This window comes from Phalangium opilio, unplaced genomic scaffold, assembly GCF_054372755.1.
Source record: "Phalangium opilio isolate 3A_F unplaced genomic scaffold, DU_Popi_V2 ptg000053l_1, whole genome shotgun sequence".
Taxonomy (NCBI): domain Eukaryota; kingdom Metazoa; phylum Arthropoda; class Arachnida; order Opiliones; family Phalangiidae; genus Phalangium; species Phalangium opilio.
This window is the reverse complement of record NW_028324172.1, coordinates 1,176,348-1,192,567: the sequence shown is the minus strand read 5'-3', so window position 1 is coordinate 1,192,567 and position 16,220 is coordinate 1,176,348. Positions and strand designations below refer to the sequence as shown.

Below are 16,220 nucleotides of genomic sequence, written 5' to 3'. Positions count from 1 at the left end.
ATAACGGATTTAGGATATCATAAGAACGTCGAAACGTAACATTAAAAACAGGTACCATGAAGTCCTACTTGTCTTGAAAATAAATTTTTCTTCCCTCCGTCGAAAATAATGCTAATCTGCTTTCAGATCTCGAAAAATCCCAGCGCTTCGCCAGTAAATTCCCAAAAAATAGGCTCCGCCCTAACATTAAGAAAAGTATAACTTCATGGCGCCAGCGTTGCATGCTCGGCGTTCCTGAATCCGTTCTTGATTTTACATTATATTTTTGGGTATGCCCAATAGACGGTTAAAAAAATTCTTATCCAATGCTTCAAACAACGAGCAAGTTTTCTCGTGTATCGAGATTCGAAGCTTTTAGTTTGCAGAATAATCGCGTGCAAAGTTTCGTATCCCGTTCCACGAGAAAATACTTAATCTTAGTAGAAACTTTGCACGGTGTTAAAACGTTTATACAAGAGCGTTTATTTCAGGACTATATGTTACGTTCGTAACACGTTTGAGAATAGTGTTCAATTGACCGGTAGTTTAGAGTTATTACTGTATGTTTTGGCAACGGTGTTAAAACGTTTATACAAGAGCGTTTATTTCAGGACTATATGTTACGTTCGTAACACGTTTAAGAATAGTGTTCAACTGGCCGTTAGTTTAGCGTTATTACTGTATGTTTTGGCAACGGTGTTAAACGTTTATAGAAAGTGATAACAAAAGCGTTTATTTCAAGTCTACATGTTTCGTTTGCAACACGTTTGAAAATGGTGTTCAATTGGCCGTTAGTTTAGCGTTATTACTGTATGTTTTGGCAACGGTGTTAAAACGTTTATACAAGAGCATTCATTTCAGGACTATATGTTACGTTCGTAACACGTTTCAGTAAAGCGTTCAATTGACCGTTAGTTTAGCGTTATTACTGTATATTTGGGCAACGTTGTTAAAACAATTATACAAAGTGATAACTAATACGTTTATTTTAGGTTAAAATCACATTTCGAAATGGTGTTATGTCTGTTGCGTTTTTGATGTAAGTTTCGAGAAAGTTGTAAACACATTTATACAAAAGCTTTATTTTCAAGTCTTTATAAGAAGTTCGTTCACAACACGTGTGAAAATGGTTTTAAATGACCCTTAATTTTGCATTATTACTGTACGTTTCGGAAACGTTGATATTTCGTACATGTCTTGCGTCATAAAAAGCTATAATCAATCGTTATCACGTCTACGAGTTTCGATGACGTCAAGGAGGTATTTTACTGGACGTGTCTCTGTCCTCGCGTTCGCAGGCTAAAAATACCACATACACACCAATCAGTTCGCATTGGCTTCAAACACCACCTTGAGCTGGTCTTTCGTCTATACAGCATAGACACCAATCTGCAACATTACCTTGTCGTTAGGGTTAAAACGTACGAAGGGAGCGTTTATAGTTACGAGAAACGTCTAGCCCCAGATGGCAGGGCTTTCACCAAATGTTCACGCAATTGCATTTTTTTTACCCGCTTATATAGGAATCAATCTCCTTATATACCCTAAATTTACAAAAATTCTTAAAAAGGTGTTCACTAGAAGTCAAACATTAAAAATAGCTATGTTTAAAATGATTTTAGGAATAAAGTTTCATAAATCGACTTAACTATAATTAAGGTAAAATAGTGACGATAAAAATAAATAATTAGGGTTATATGAATGATATAAATTAAGAAAAACGTCTTTCATCGGAAAGACATCTGTCAAATATGTATAACGAGTAATGACGTTGGAACTCTACGCATTTCATAGTTCATATGAAGCGAGTAATTAAGACGTTTTCCCATTGAAATACTAATCATGGGAACTCTATTCAAAGTTGGTAAGGGACTTATGACATTGTTGAGAAGTCGATTTAGGATAGAGACGGTTGGTTTTTCAAAATAATCAACGAAAGCCCTAGTAGGAATTAGAGCTTATTTAAAAAACTGTTGACATGTAATGCATAGGCCTGAGCTATAAATTTTTATAATTGTAAGAAGTTTTCAGTTTCTACTCCTCGGTTAATACTCCCTTATTGCTTTTTTCCCTTGTATTGTAATTTTTTCGTTTTTGCTAAATATAAGATGAAAATATGGTAAATATGTTTCGGCATTACGATTCGTTTCGTAGTTGTATAGCTATAAAGCTATGTTTCGTTTCAAAACTCCAAAAAATCGTTTAATTTTAATATTTCAAAAGCCTTGTTATCTTTTGATTTAGCTATACTACATTTATACATAACAGCTGAAAACTAGGCTTTGTATTAGTCCTATCCGAGCTGTGATATTGGTTCGGATTGCATCTATAAATGAAAATGCCGAAGCTAATTCTGGCAATGTTCCGGTTCCACTATGAAAACACGAGTTAAATAATTACACACGTGCTATTAACTAATTACCACGTTCAACTAACTTATTGCACACGTTCAATTAACTTATTACAAACGTCTAATTAAATAAATTTACACGTTCAATTAACTTATTATAAACATTTAATTAAACAAATTTACACGTTCAATTAACTTATTTCACACGTTCAATTAACTTATTTCACACGTTCAATTATTGTCTTTAACATTTTTAATTAACGTCTTATCACACGTAAAATTAAACTATTTCGCACGCTCAAATATCTTATTAGACGCCTTCAGTTCACGAATTTCACACTTGAAATGGCTTATTAAACGCGTTCAATTTATTTAAAACACAGGTTCAATTAACTTATTAAACACGTGTAATTTATTTAAAACACAGGTTCAATTAACTTATTAAACACGTGTAATTTACTTATTAAACACGTGTAATTTACTTATTAAACACGTGTAATTTACTTATTAAACACGTGTAATTTACTTATTAAACACGTGTAATTTACTTATTAAACACGTGTAATTTACTTATTACTGTTTACAATTATCTACTTCGAAAATAATATAACCTTTCTCGAATTATAATATGCCTTTTCCAAAATATTACTATTTACAAGTATCTTTTTCCGAAATAAAATAACATTTCTCGAGTTATAATATGCCTTTCCAAAAAATAACTGTTTACAATTATCTACTTTCAAATAAATAAAACAACCTTTCTCGAGTTATATTATGCCTTTTCCAAAATATTACTGTTTACAATCATCTTCTTCCGGAATAAAATAACCTTTCTCGAATTATAATATGCCTTTTCCAAAATATTACTGTTTACAAATATCTACTTCTGAAATAAAATAAACTTTCTCGAATATTAATATGCCTTTTCCAAATTATTGTAAACTGATAACAGCCTGAAGAATAGTACATAATTAAAATGTACTTTTAAACTCAAATCATAAACACGATCCGTTAGTAGGTCACATTACTGACTAAATGATCACAGAAAAAGGTAGTTTTTGAAACCAATGAATACAATTGTATTGTTAAGAAATGCTCAAAACTCAACACCAACACTGCTATTTCCCAAAACAGCAGCCGCTATTTCTAAAACAGCAGTTTTGAAAAACTCCGCTTTTTTTTGGAATCGCGGTTGCTATTTCGATAACTGCGCATATCAGGTACACCCATATTAGGTAGTGGGAAGACGGCTTTTTTACCGCAAATCCTTAGGCCTTTATAAATTCAGGGCCAAAAGCAGGGATAAGGGAGGTGAGATGGATTGAAAATACTGACGAGCGAGATGCGGCACCGTAACTCTCCCAGTGTACCTCGCGCACGCCACCACCCTTCGGAAGAGCTAGGCAATAGAGTAATATCGGTTACGGGGAGGGTGACATTAAACTCCGCCCATTCGCCCTTTTGGAGGCAGAATTTAACATGAGCTCTATAGCCACCAGAAGGTGATTCCATCTGTTGGCTTGTTAATTTCATTGGCTGAAAAACCAATGACGTCTCACCCCCATCAGCAAATATAACTCTATTGTTAAATGCTGCCGAGTAGCGCCATTCTATTTCTATGAGTACTCAACGGGAGAGCATTCGGACCGTTCGCCCTAGAAAATTTCCGTAGAAAGTTTCTCTCGCTTTAGTGACGTCGTAGTGTTCCACTATTTCGGGGAGAAGAACCTGAGAGGAGACTTATACTATTTTTAAACTCGTCTGTCTTCTTGGACTTTTAGTTTTTTTCATTATATATATATATATATATATATATATATATATATATATATATATATATATATATATTATATTATTATTATTATTATTATTATTATTATTATTATTATTATTATTGATATTATTTGCTTAAGTGAAACCTGGTTTGGTGCCGCTCAATTCAATTGTGACTACTTTCCAAACTCATATTCTATTTACCGAGCAGATCGAGCCGACCCTGATTTTAAGGGCGTTAGAGGAGGAGGAGCCTTGATTGCTGTGAAAAAGTCATTTCGGAGTTTTCGACGCAGTGATCTCGAGGCCACTGAGGAGTGTGTACTGGTTGAGATCAAGAATTGCTCTGGAGACTCTCTATTGATTGGTAACGGATATTTCAAACCATCTTACCGTGATCAACAGTACCAGCTCTTCAGTGATCGGTTAGTTCAGACTCTTCATGATTTCACTGGCGATATTGTCCTCCTGGGTGATTTTAATCTACCAGGGGTTGATTGGCAAACTTATGGAACGCAAGGGTGCTCCTCCTTTACAAAATCAAAAGCTCTTCATATATTCGAACTGTGCTTTTCTCTCAACCTTAATCAGATTAACATTCCTACGAACAATTTAAATTTGTTAGATCTTTGTTTAACTAACGTGAATGGTCTAACACTTGAACCTTTACCCGACTCGTTTGTTAAGGTGGACCACTTTCACCCTCCTTTCCAAACCAATTACGCTATGCGAGGAACACCCAATATAAATATTGCACCACCAACCTTTAATTATTTACGCGGCGATTACCATTCCCTCTACACCATGGTTCGGGACTACGATTGGTCCGTGTTATTTGAGTCGCGCGACGTTAATTTTTGCGTCGAGCAACTCACTGGCACTCTTCAGAATGCCATGGCACGCAACATCCCAAAACGCTCTTCACGGACCAGTAGCAAATTCCCCATATGGTACTCTCCTGACCTCAGGATGGCCATTACTAGGAAAAAATACTATTTTAAAAAGCACAAACGAACTGGGGCTCTCGCGGACTTTATTGAGTTTAAGCGACTGCGCGCGCTTGTCAGGCGTTTGACCGTCCGTGATAGAAAGGCGGAGACTTCTCGAGTCTGCGCCGACGCCCGGAGTCACCCCAAGAAATTTTGGAGCTTTGTTAATGGCAATCTAGGTGAAGGATCTAAACCAATTATATTGAAAGTATCAGATAACTTAATTACGACCGCCGAGAATTTGGCTAAACATTTTGGTCCTCATTTTGCTTCCATATCAGTAGATGGAACCGACTCTAATTTACCCTGCGGGCTTGATTACCCTGGGGTCGACTCCGTCCGTTATTGTTCACAAATAATTCCATCTGCTGATATTCTCAATGCTATTCGCCAATTACCCGTCAAATTTTCCACCGGAGTGGATGGTATCCCCGCGTTTATAATAATTATAGATTGTAGAAGATAATGCGGAAATTGAAGCCTTTGCCGATGATAATAAGCTCTTTAAGGAAATAAGATCGATCAAGGATTGTGAGTCCCTAAACAAAGAACTTCAGAAAGTGAACGACTGGGGGATTAATAACAAGCTTCCCCTAAACACCCTGAAGACATTTGTCATCAGTTACAGCCGGAAAACTAATACTATACTTTACAAATATAATATCTCTGGAGAAATAATCCAACGGACCAGCACTATCACAGACTTAGGAATCGTAATGGACGCCAAACTTTACTTACAATCTCACATAGAATCGAATAGGTCAAACTGCCTTCGTAGACTGTATAAAATTTTAAGAATAGCTAGAAATCTTAAGAGTCCGAGGGTATTTATTCGGTTATATGTAGCCATAGTTAGAACCAAACTGGAATATGGAAATCTTATCTGGGGTGGCAGCTCAGAAACGAACATTAAAAATGCTGAACGCATACAGAGAAAATTTGTAGAACTGTACCAAACATATTTCTCTAAAAACAAAACTTATGGCTATGAAAATGCTTTACGCCAGTTAAATTTAAGTAAAATAATAGACCGACTAGAACTTGCTGAAATTAAATTCATTCAAAATATACTCAAAAACAACATTGATTGTCGCGATTCTCTCGAACAAATAAACATAAGAATTCCTACAAATAATACAAGGTGTAAAGATATTTTCTACTATAAAGGAGAGCCACGACTAAATACAATAATGCGAATGCAAAAAACATGCAATAAATATAAAACAATTATAGACGTTTTTGATCGTGGTAAAATTGAACTAAAATTATTTAAATCGTTCTAGAACACCTTAAAACAATGAGCAAGTGTCTGTTTTTATCAGTTATACTGGAGCAATTGAACAAGACAGGGCAAATAAATTGCCGACGATGATTTTAAATTATTATTTTGTAAATACAATTTTATTCCTGAAATTTTCTTTTATTAATATAACATGACAAAACTTCTTTTTTTTTCTCATCTCTGCCACATTGTGAAAAGTACAACTATGTATGTTATGTGACAGAGCAATAAACATGATTTGAATTGAATTATTATTATTATTATTATTATTATTATTATTATTATTATTATTATTATTATTATTATTATTATAGATATTAGCAGACGACGCGTGGAGTATAAGTTCGCCGCTTCGCTCGCGCTCCGGTTTTTGCTCATAATTTACAGTCCCTTAATAGTTCTGTATCCGCTTTTTTGCACCTAACGACTTATAACGACTTCCATTAACGGTAATTAAAATTAATCTTCACTTAATTAAACTTTTATTCGTGTTTTCGCAGTCTTTCAAAATCTTCTCGCGGCAGCGGTTTGCCATAGTCGCGCCGTTAGTAGCACCGTTTGTTCCGCCGGACTTATGATGCAGAATTTGCTATAACTGTCTACCAGACCTACTTCAACAATAGCTAATTCTACTCGAAACGTCTGCTTCTTTCGGTTTGAGCCACTTGGGCTCGATTTTTATTAATTTTACCGATGGCTCCGGCTAAGGACTCATGCATTAGCTGCGATAAACCCATATATGGCAAGCAGGCTATTGAGGTCTGCTATAGTGGCTGCGGAAGGCGTGCACATAAATCTTGCAACGGGGACTCTTTTACCTGCACGAACTGTAAGCCTTCTAATCGTTTATCGCGCAGTCGACAACAGTCTCGCACGTCACTCAGCTCTATATCTGAGCAAACCAACCTCTCATCAGCTTCTAACGACGACATCAGCGACTTTAAGCTCGGTTCTAAACAACCCTGCTCACACTGCACATGCACTTCCGTTGACGATATCAATGACGTACTCACTAACCTGCTCCGCCCGGACAGCCTAACTCGGGAACCGAACTCTATTTTAGACAAAATGCTTCAGAAATTGGACGCCCTCGAAACATTGGTGCTGACTTTAGATTCACAGGTCACAGAATTAACAAGCTCTAATAAACAGCTGCGGAAGGAGCTTTCTGAGCTACGTGAATCTGCTTCCACTTCTACTATCCGGAGTGACACTGCGCCGACGCTCCCTCAGGGGCGTTCCTACACTGCAGCCGCCACACATTTCCCTATGCTTGGATTGCTTCCACCCTCTACATCAGCAACTTCGGGGCCACCACGACCACAGTCCATGGTTCTACCACCTACATCTCAGCCACAACAGCGCGTCCGCAAGCCAACAAAATCGGGATCAGCGGTAAACTCTAAAATAAAAACTGCGAGTAGACAGCCTCAACGACAACGCAAGGCCCTATTCGTTAGCTGGCTCGACCCTACTCTGCTTTCTTCTGACTTGTGTAAAACACTTGTTGAGGACGAGGGAATTCAGTCGGCTATGTGCGTCCGTCTGCGGCCGAAAAATCCCAACGCCTCTCACTCCTCTTTTTATGTTACCTGTTCAGACGAAGATGAGTTCTCCCGACTCTCTGATCCTGATATCTGGCCTGTGGATTGTATAATCGCAGACTTTGGTGGGCCACTCCGTGATGCGTACAAGCACAGTAGTGAGCTCCCTCCGTCGTCTCCAACGATCCAGCAATAATGACATTGTCGATTGCCTACCAGAACGTCCGCGGCTTAAGAACCAAGGCTAGTGAATTTATGGATAATGCGATTTCTCTTGACTTTGACATTATATGTTTAACAGAGACATGGTTTAACCATGAACACTTTAATGCCAACTATTTTCCTGATACTTATATTGTATATAGAGCAGATAGACCGGATCTTGAATATAAAAACGTTCGGGGTGGTGGCGCCTTAATTGCCGTTAAGAAGTCACTAGTTAGTATAAGGCGGCATGATCTTGAGGGCGTCGCGGAATGCGTCTTTGCGCAAGTTAAGTTGCGCTCCGACGAGTTCCTCTTGATCGGTACGGTCTATTTTCCCCCATCGGCCAATGACGCTAATTACTCCACGTTTAGGCAACGACTTCTCCAGGACTTACCAGACCAGGATACTAATTTATTGCTTCTTGGTGACTATAATTTACCTGGTGTGCACTGGGCGACTAACGACACTCTGGGCTGCACCACCCCTACTGTAAATAAGGCGCGTCACATATTTGAAATATGTTACTATTATAACCTCAGGCAATTTAACGAGTTAAAGAACTCTTGTGATAATATTTTGGACTTATGCCTAGCCAATGTTAATAACTTAGATATTTTATCATTGTGTGATCCTTTTGTTGCCCCGGATGCCTATCATCCTCCCTTTCTGGTAGAGTATGCGATTCCGTCATGTCCTCAGCCTAACAAGCCGGAAAAATTTTATAAGTTTACGAAAGGGAACTATTACCAACTCTACACCACTTTGCGCGATTCCAATTGGCTGACCATTTTAAATTCCCAGGATGTTAATTTTTGCGCTACCATATTAACACGTTATTTAAAGTGCGCTATGGATGCTGCCATACCTATGCAGATTGGTAATAGTTCGTCTGCGTTTCCTAAGTGGTATTCCTCTGAATTGCGTTCTGCTATACGTAGAAAGAAGTACTACTTTGGAAAATATAAGCGTTCTGCTTTCCTACCTGATTTTATAAATTATAAAAAACAAAGGGCTTTAGTTAGACGATTTGCAAAGCGTGACAGAAATATTGAGAGTAAACGTGTTTGTGAGGAAGCATTGGCCCACCCTAAGAAATTTTGGAGTTTCGTCAATGGGAACATTAAGAATAAGACGCATCATATCTCCCTCAAGATTAATAACGAAATGATTACTGACACAGACAGACTTGCCACTCATTTCGGTGATCATTTCTCGCGTATTTCAATTGATAACACGCCTTCCCATGATCGTTACATTTATGACTCGTCCAATACTGAACATCACCCGTTGTCCTCAATTATTTTCACACAAAATGACATCTACAAAGCAATCTTAAAGCTGCCCAATAAGTTGTCTACAGGTACAGATAGGATACCGGCTTTTATTATAAAGGGTTGCGGCGACATATTACTGCCAGCACTTGCTCATATTTATAATTTATCGTTAAGTACAAAGATCTTTCCCACTATTTGGAAACAAGCGGTGGTTTCCCCCATTTATAAATCGGGCTCTGCATGCGACGTTAAAAATTATCGTCCAATTTCTCTCTTATGCACCCTTGCTAAATTATTTGACATGCTCGTACATGCTAAACTGCAAGTGTGGTTCAGTGCTTTTCCATTTGAAAGTCAACATGGCTTTGTACCGGGTAGGAGTGTGGACACGAATCATGCTGTGTTCATGAATTACGTAGCCCCATTGGTGGAAAATCGTGGCCAGGTCGACGTCATCTATCTCGACCTGGCTAAAGCTTTCGACCGTGTTTCGCATCCTTATCTATTGGATAAGATGCGAATCTTGGGAGTAGGCAGTGAACTTATTGGGTGGTTTCGCTCATACTTGAGTGAGCGAACTAACATGATTAAATGTAATGGTGTCTTAAGCTCTTTTACTTACCCTATAACTTGCGGTGTGCCACAGGGTTCATCCTTGGGCCCTTTATTGTTCAATATATATATATATATATGACCTACAATATTCAGTTAAATCCTCCATGCTAATCGCGTTCGCGGATGACCATAAAATCTGTAAAACTATTAACTCTCGCGAAGATTGCACTAAACTCCAAAGTGATTTGCACGCTATTGCTTTATGGTGTGACGCCAATAACCTGCCAATTAACCCTACCAAATCGACTCAGGTAACCTTCACGAGGAGAGTGGGCAGAGAAATCTGTAATACATACACCATTGCAAATACTACTATCCCTCAAAAATTACAGGTGAATGATCTTGGCGTTAATTTTGATCGTGCCTTGCTTTTTCATGAGCACGTGGCGATTACAGTTAATCGCTGTCGCCGAACTTTAGGCGTTTCCTTAAAACTATGTCGATCTCTAAGATCGTTAAAACATTTTAAACTGCTCTACCTCAGTCTAGTACGTTCTCGACTTGTTTACGGTTCCTTGGCATGGAGTGGCTGTAGTTCCTATTTACGACAAAGAGTAGAATCGGTACAACGGAAATTTATATTATACACCCATACGTTCTTCTTGCGAAATCTCGCTTACGATTATCAATTTTTACTAATTAGGCTTGGCCTTCCATCTTTAGCCCACTTACTTGAAATTATTGATATTAAATTTCTTTCAAAATTAATTAATAATAAGATTAAATTAAGCGACTTACTCGCAAAACTTAACTTTTTAATTCCAAATTCTCTCCGTCATACCGTGACTTTTTATGTACCTATGAAAGTTCTTAATCCAATTACTCGAATTCAGAAAACGTATAATAAATATTCCCAGACAATAGATATATTTTCCGTACCGATTAAAAATATACGCTAGTGCAAAGTTTATCTCAATCCCATGTATATATGTAAAAAGTGTATTTTCTGTAATTATATTGTATTGCTATCTTTTGATGTCTGTCTATATTCTCGTGAACTACTTGTATAGTTTTTTATATAGACATTAAAAATCTATTTCATTTCATTTCATTATTTATATATACGATCTACAATTTCAAATCAGTTACTCTAAATTACTTCAATTCGCCGATGACAATAAACTCTGTAAAGAAATTAATACCCCACTAGATGGGCAGTTGCTACAAAGGGACCTTGACTCTCTTGAATCGTGGTGTGTTCGTAACAACCTCCCAATAAATCCATCCAAATCAGTTCATGTTTCCTTCACTAGACGTTTTTCTCGAAAGATAAAAACTTCATTCAAGCTACTAAACTCCATTATTCCGCAAAAATTTACAATTAAAGATTTAGGCACAATTTTTGATAGCCGTCTATTATTTATCGAAGAGATATCTCGTACCGTCAGCAACTGTCGGCGCACTCTTGCGGTGGCCCTTAAAATTGCAAGAAAATTAAATTCCTTGTGGCATTTTAGACTTCTCTACCTCAGTTTGATAAGGACCCGCTTAATATTTGGATGGGTTGCTTGGGGCGGATGTAGTAATTACCTCCTTGATCGTATTGAGGGGGTGCAGAAGAAATTCGTGTCCTTTTCTCATACCTATTTTCTCAAGAATATAGAATATAACTACGAATCTCTTCTAGAAATACTTGATCTCCCCAAAATAATGCATGTTCGGAAGATTAATGAAGTTAAATTTGTATACAAACTACTACATAATATAATCCCACTCCCGAATTTGTTGTCAAAATTAAATATTCTCGTGCCGCGAACGCTTATTAGAGGTGACCCTTCCACATTCTATGTTAAACCTGGTGATTTAACACCGATATACAGAATGCAGAAATCCTGTAATATTTTTACCAAACAATTTGATATATTTTCCGTGAAACTTCAGGACATTAATTACTTAGCACGTATATAAATAGTTCAATACTATTACACTCAGTCAAAATTCCCTGTTTATTTGTACTTCACTGCGTATTACGCCCTTACATTGATGTATTTTTTCTTTTCCTTTTGCCATTATGTGTGTAATCTCGCAAGTCGCTTGTGACTTTTTTTACGCACAATAAACTACCATTCATTCATTCATTCATTCATTATATTATTATTATTATTATTATTATTATTATTAATCAGACGACGCGTTGAGTCTAAGTTCGCCGCTTCGCTCGCACTCCGGTTTTTGCTCTTGATTTTCGGTTCGTTCTTCGTTCTGACTCCATTTTTGTGCCCATAACGACTACTAACGTCTTCCGGTTCCGGTAATTAAACTTAATTTTCAGTATTTTATACTATATTTCGAGTTTTCGCTGTTTTTTGATCATACCTACTGGCGGCGGTTTGCCATACCTTGTGGTAAAGCTCGTATCGTGTGTTCCGCGGGACTCCTCACGGGACTTTTTCTATAACTGTGTTCGAGACCTTGCTAACTATACCTCCACTTTCATGTTTTCGCTGTCGTTCTTTGAATTTCGTCGTGTATTTTCTTAATGCCGGCTGCGACTGTCAAATGCTTTGTTTGTAACGACTTTCTTTGGGGAAGACAACCACGAGCGACTTGTTCAGATACCTGTGCGACCAAATTACATAAGGCGTGCTTTACGTCTCCGTCGGCTTGCCCCAGTTGTAAACCGGGAAGTATGACCCCTAAGAAGAATAAGAAAAAGGATTCTCTTTCTGCGCCAAAACGTACCTCCACCAATGGTGGTACCTTGGACAATTCTCTTACTCCACTGACCCTTGACGACGTTCATAAAGCCATGCACGAGATTTTAATGGTCGATAGCCTGACTAGAGACGAGCACTCTGTAGTCGACGTTATTCTCAAAAGGCTCGACTCTTTAGAAACTCACATTGTCACTTTGGAATCTAAAATCAACTCACTTGAAACCGACAAGGGTTACCTGGAAAAAGAAAACCGAGAACTTAAAGAAGCACTCCAACTCCACCAAGCGTCTGCTCCCCGCTCCAGAGAACTACTACGTGGTGACCCTTGTCTCACCACACCATGGTGTACTGGCCCATTACTAGCCAAACCTTTGCTCAGAGGGCCACCACCACCGCTCCTTTCCCACGCACTGGCCCCCCGACCTCCGTCCACTACACCTGGCGCCACTGCCAAAGTTCGCCAGCCGGTTCAGTCGGGTGCAGCCGCCACATCACGAATTAAAACCGCCCCCAAGAGACGCACAAGCCCACCCAAAGGCCTCTTCGTCCCTAAGCTCGGATGAACTGCGCGACACCTTAAACGAGGTGGCCCAAATTACTACTGCTCACTGCATTAGGCTACGTACCAAAAGCCCGAATGCCACCCACTCCTCCTTTTACGTCACGTGCACTGATCAATCGGATTTCGAGAAAATAAGCGACCCTGCCATCTGGCCCGTGGACTGCATTATGGCCCCCTTCAACGGAGTCCCCCGACCGGAACACAGACACACCACTGAACTTACCGAGACTCCTACGCCAACTGCAACCGACCAATGAATACCTTAAACTTTGCCAATCCCAAGTTCAATTCACTGTCTATTGCTTACCAAAATGTTAGGGGTTTACGGACTAAATCGATGGAATTTTATAACAATGTCGTGGAACTAGATCTTGATATTATTTGCTTAAGTGAAACCTGGTTTGGTGCCGCTCAATTCAATTGTGACTACTTTCCTAACTCATATTCTATTTACCGAGCAGATCGGGCCGACCCTGATTTTAAGGGCGTTAGAGGAGGAGGAGCCTTGATTGCTGTGAAAAAGTCATTTCGGAGTTTTCGACGCAGTGATCTCGAGGCCACTGAGGAGTGTGTACTGGTTGAGATCAAGAATTGCTCTGGAGACTCTCTATTGATTGGTAACGGATATTTCAAACCATCTTACCGTGATCAACAGTACCAGCTCTTCAGTGATCGGTTAGTTCAGACTCTTCATGATTTCACTGGCGATATTGCCCTCCTGGGTGACTTTAATCTACCAGGGGTTGATTGGCAAAGTTATGGAACTCAAGGGGGCTCCTCCTTTACAAAATCAAAAGCCCTTCATATATTCGAACTGTGCTTTTCTCTCAACCTTAATCAGATTAACATTCCTACGAACAATTTAAATTTGTTAGATCTTTGTTTAACTAACGTGAATGGTCTAACACTTGAACCTTTACCCGACTCGTTTGTTAAGGTGGACCACTTTCACCCTCCTTTCCAAACCAATTACGCTATGCGAGGAACACCCAATATAAATATTGCACCACCAACCTTTAATTATTTACGCGGCGATTACCATTCCCTCTACACCATGGTTCGGGACTACGATTGGTCCGTGTTATTTGAGTCGCGCGACGTTAATTTTTGCGTCGAGCAACTCACTGGCACTCTTCAGAATGCCATGGCACGCAACATCCCAAAACGCTCTTCACGGACCAGTAGCAAATTCCCCATATGGTACTCTCCTGACCTCAGGATGGCCATTACTAGGAAAAAATACTATTTTAAAAAGCACAAACGAACTGGGGCTCTCGCGGACTTTATTGAGTTTAAGCGACTGCGCGCGCTTGTCAGGCGTTTGACCGTCCGTGATAGAAAGGCGGAGACTTCTCGAGTCTGCGCCGACGCCCGGAGTCACCCCAAGAAATTTTGGAGCTTTGTTAATGGCAATCTAGGTGAAGGATCTAAACCAATTATATTGAAAGTATCAGATAACTTAATTACGACCGCCGAGAATTTGGCTACTTTCCCAAGGCTTTGGAAACGGGCGGTTATTGTGCCTATATACAAAAGTGGTCCCGCGCACGATATAAAAAACTACCGACCAATCTCCCTACTCTGTGTATTTGCCAAAGTCTTCGACAAATTAATGCACTCGTATCTTCAGGGTTGGTTCAAGGCATTTCCCAACGCCTGCCAACATGGCTTTCAAAAGAGCAAAAGTGTGGATACCAATCACGCTGAATTTATGCATCTGGTGGTTCCTGAAGTCGAGGGTCAGGGCCAGGTCGACGTTGTTTACCTCGACCTGGCCAAGGCCTTCGACAGAGTTTCTCACCCATATTTATTAGATAAACTTCAGGGTCTCGGAGCGGGTGGTTCACTACTTCATTGGTACCGTTCCTACCTTGCGGATCGCGTCAATGTCCTTAAATGTAACGGCTCCATGACTTCTACCACCTACAAACTTAACTGCGGCGTTCCCCAAGGTTCGTCGCTTGGACCGCTTTTATTCAACATTTACATTTACGACTTACAATTTTTGGTTAAATATTCGCACCTTTTTCAATTCGCTGACGATAACAAAGTTTGTAAAATCATTAACTCACCTCGCGATAGCGCGGAGTTACAATTGGACCTTGACGCAATCTCCAGTTGGTGTCTTCACCATAACATTCCAAGCAATCCTACAAAATCGGTGCATGTCACCTATACTAGAAGATTTTGCCGTGAGGTGCAATCAGTATATACCTTACACAATGCTGCCATTCCACAAAAGACTACCATTAAAGACCTTGGCGTTATATTCGATCGAAAACTTCTATTTCGAGAACATGTTAATTTAACGGTCAGTATGACTCGCCGCACATTGGCAGTTATACTCAAACTGGCGAGAAAGCTAGGTTCGCTCTCCCATTTTCGGCTTCTCTATCTAAGTCTGGTTCGGTCCCGCATCTTGTATGGTTGTCTCGTTTGGTCTGGCTGCAGTGTATACTTAAAAAATAGGATCGAGAGTATACAAAGAAAATTTATCCTCTATTGTCACACTTTCTATTTAAAAGATAATGTCTATGATTACCTCTCTTTATTGAAAATTGTAAAAATTGCCACTTTGGACCACATTTGTAAAATTCGTGATGTACAATTTGTATATAAGCTTGTTAATAATATAACTCCATCCCCCATTTTACTATCAAACCTCAACTTTTTAGTGGCAAAAATTCTACGTCACTGTGCCCTATTCTATAACTCAAGAAATAGCAGAAATCCCATTATAAGAATGCAGCAGTCCTGCAATCTCCTCAATGATAGATTTGACATTTTTTTCAGATAAGTTAAATACAATACGCTGATTTCTATTATGTTTCAATCTTTTACTTTCCATATATAAATCTTTAGTCATGTATAAATTATTAATCGGTTGTACATAATATTTTTGTAAATAATAATGTGTATTTTCTCGTGAACCACTACGGTTCTTTTTATGCACAATAAACAAGCTATTCATTAATTCATTATATTTTC

The 16,220-nt window shown here is 38.8% G+C and overlaps 1 protein-coding gene across 1 annotated transcript; it reads left to right on the top strand.

The window, feature by feature from the left end:
* Positions 1–8,112: 8,112 nt before the first annotated feature.
* Positions 8,113–11,434, top strand: LOC149672258 (uncharacterized). Its single transcript, XM_089840155.1, has 3 exons — positions 8,113–10,045; positions 10,176–10,501; positions 11,363–11,434. Exons 1-3 carry the CDS (start codon positions 8,113–8,115, stop codon positions 11,432–11,434), a joined length of 2,331 nt encoding a protein of 776 aa, XP_089696281.1.
* Positions 11,435–16,220: the final 4,786 nt, after the last annotated feature.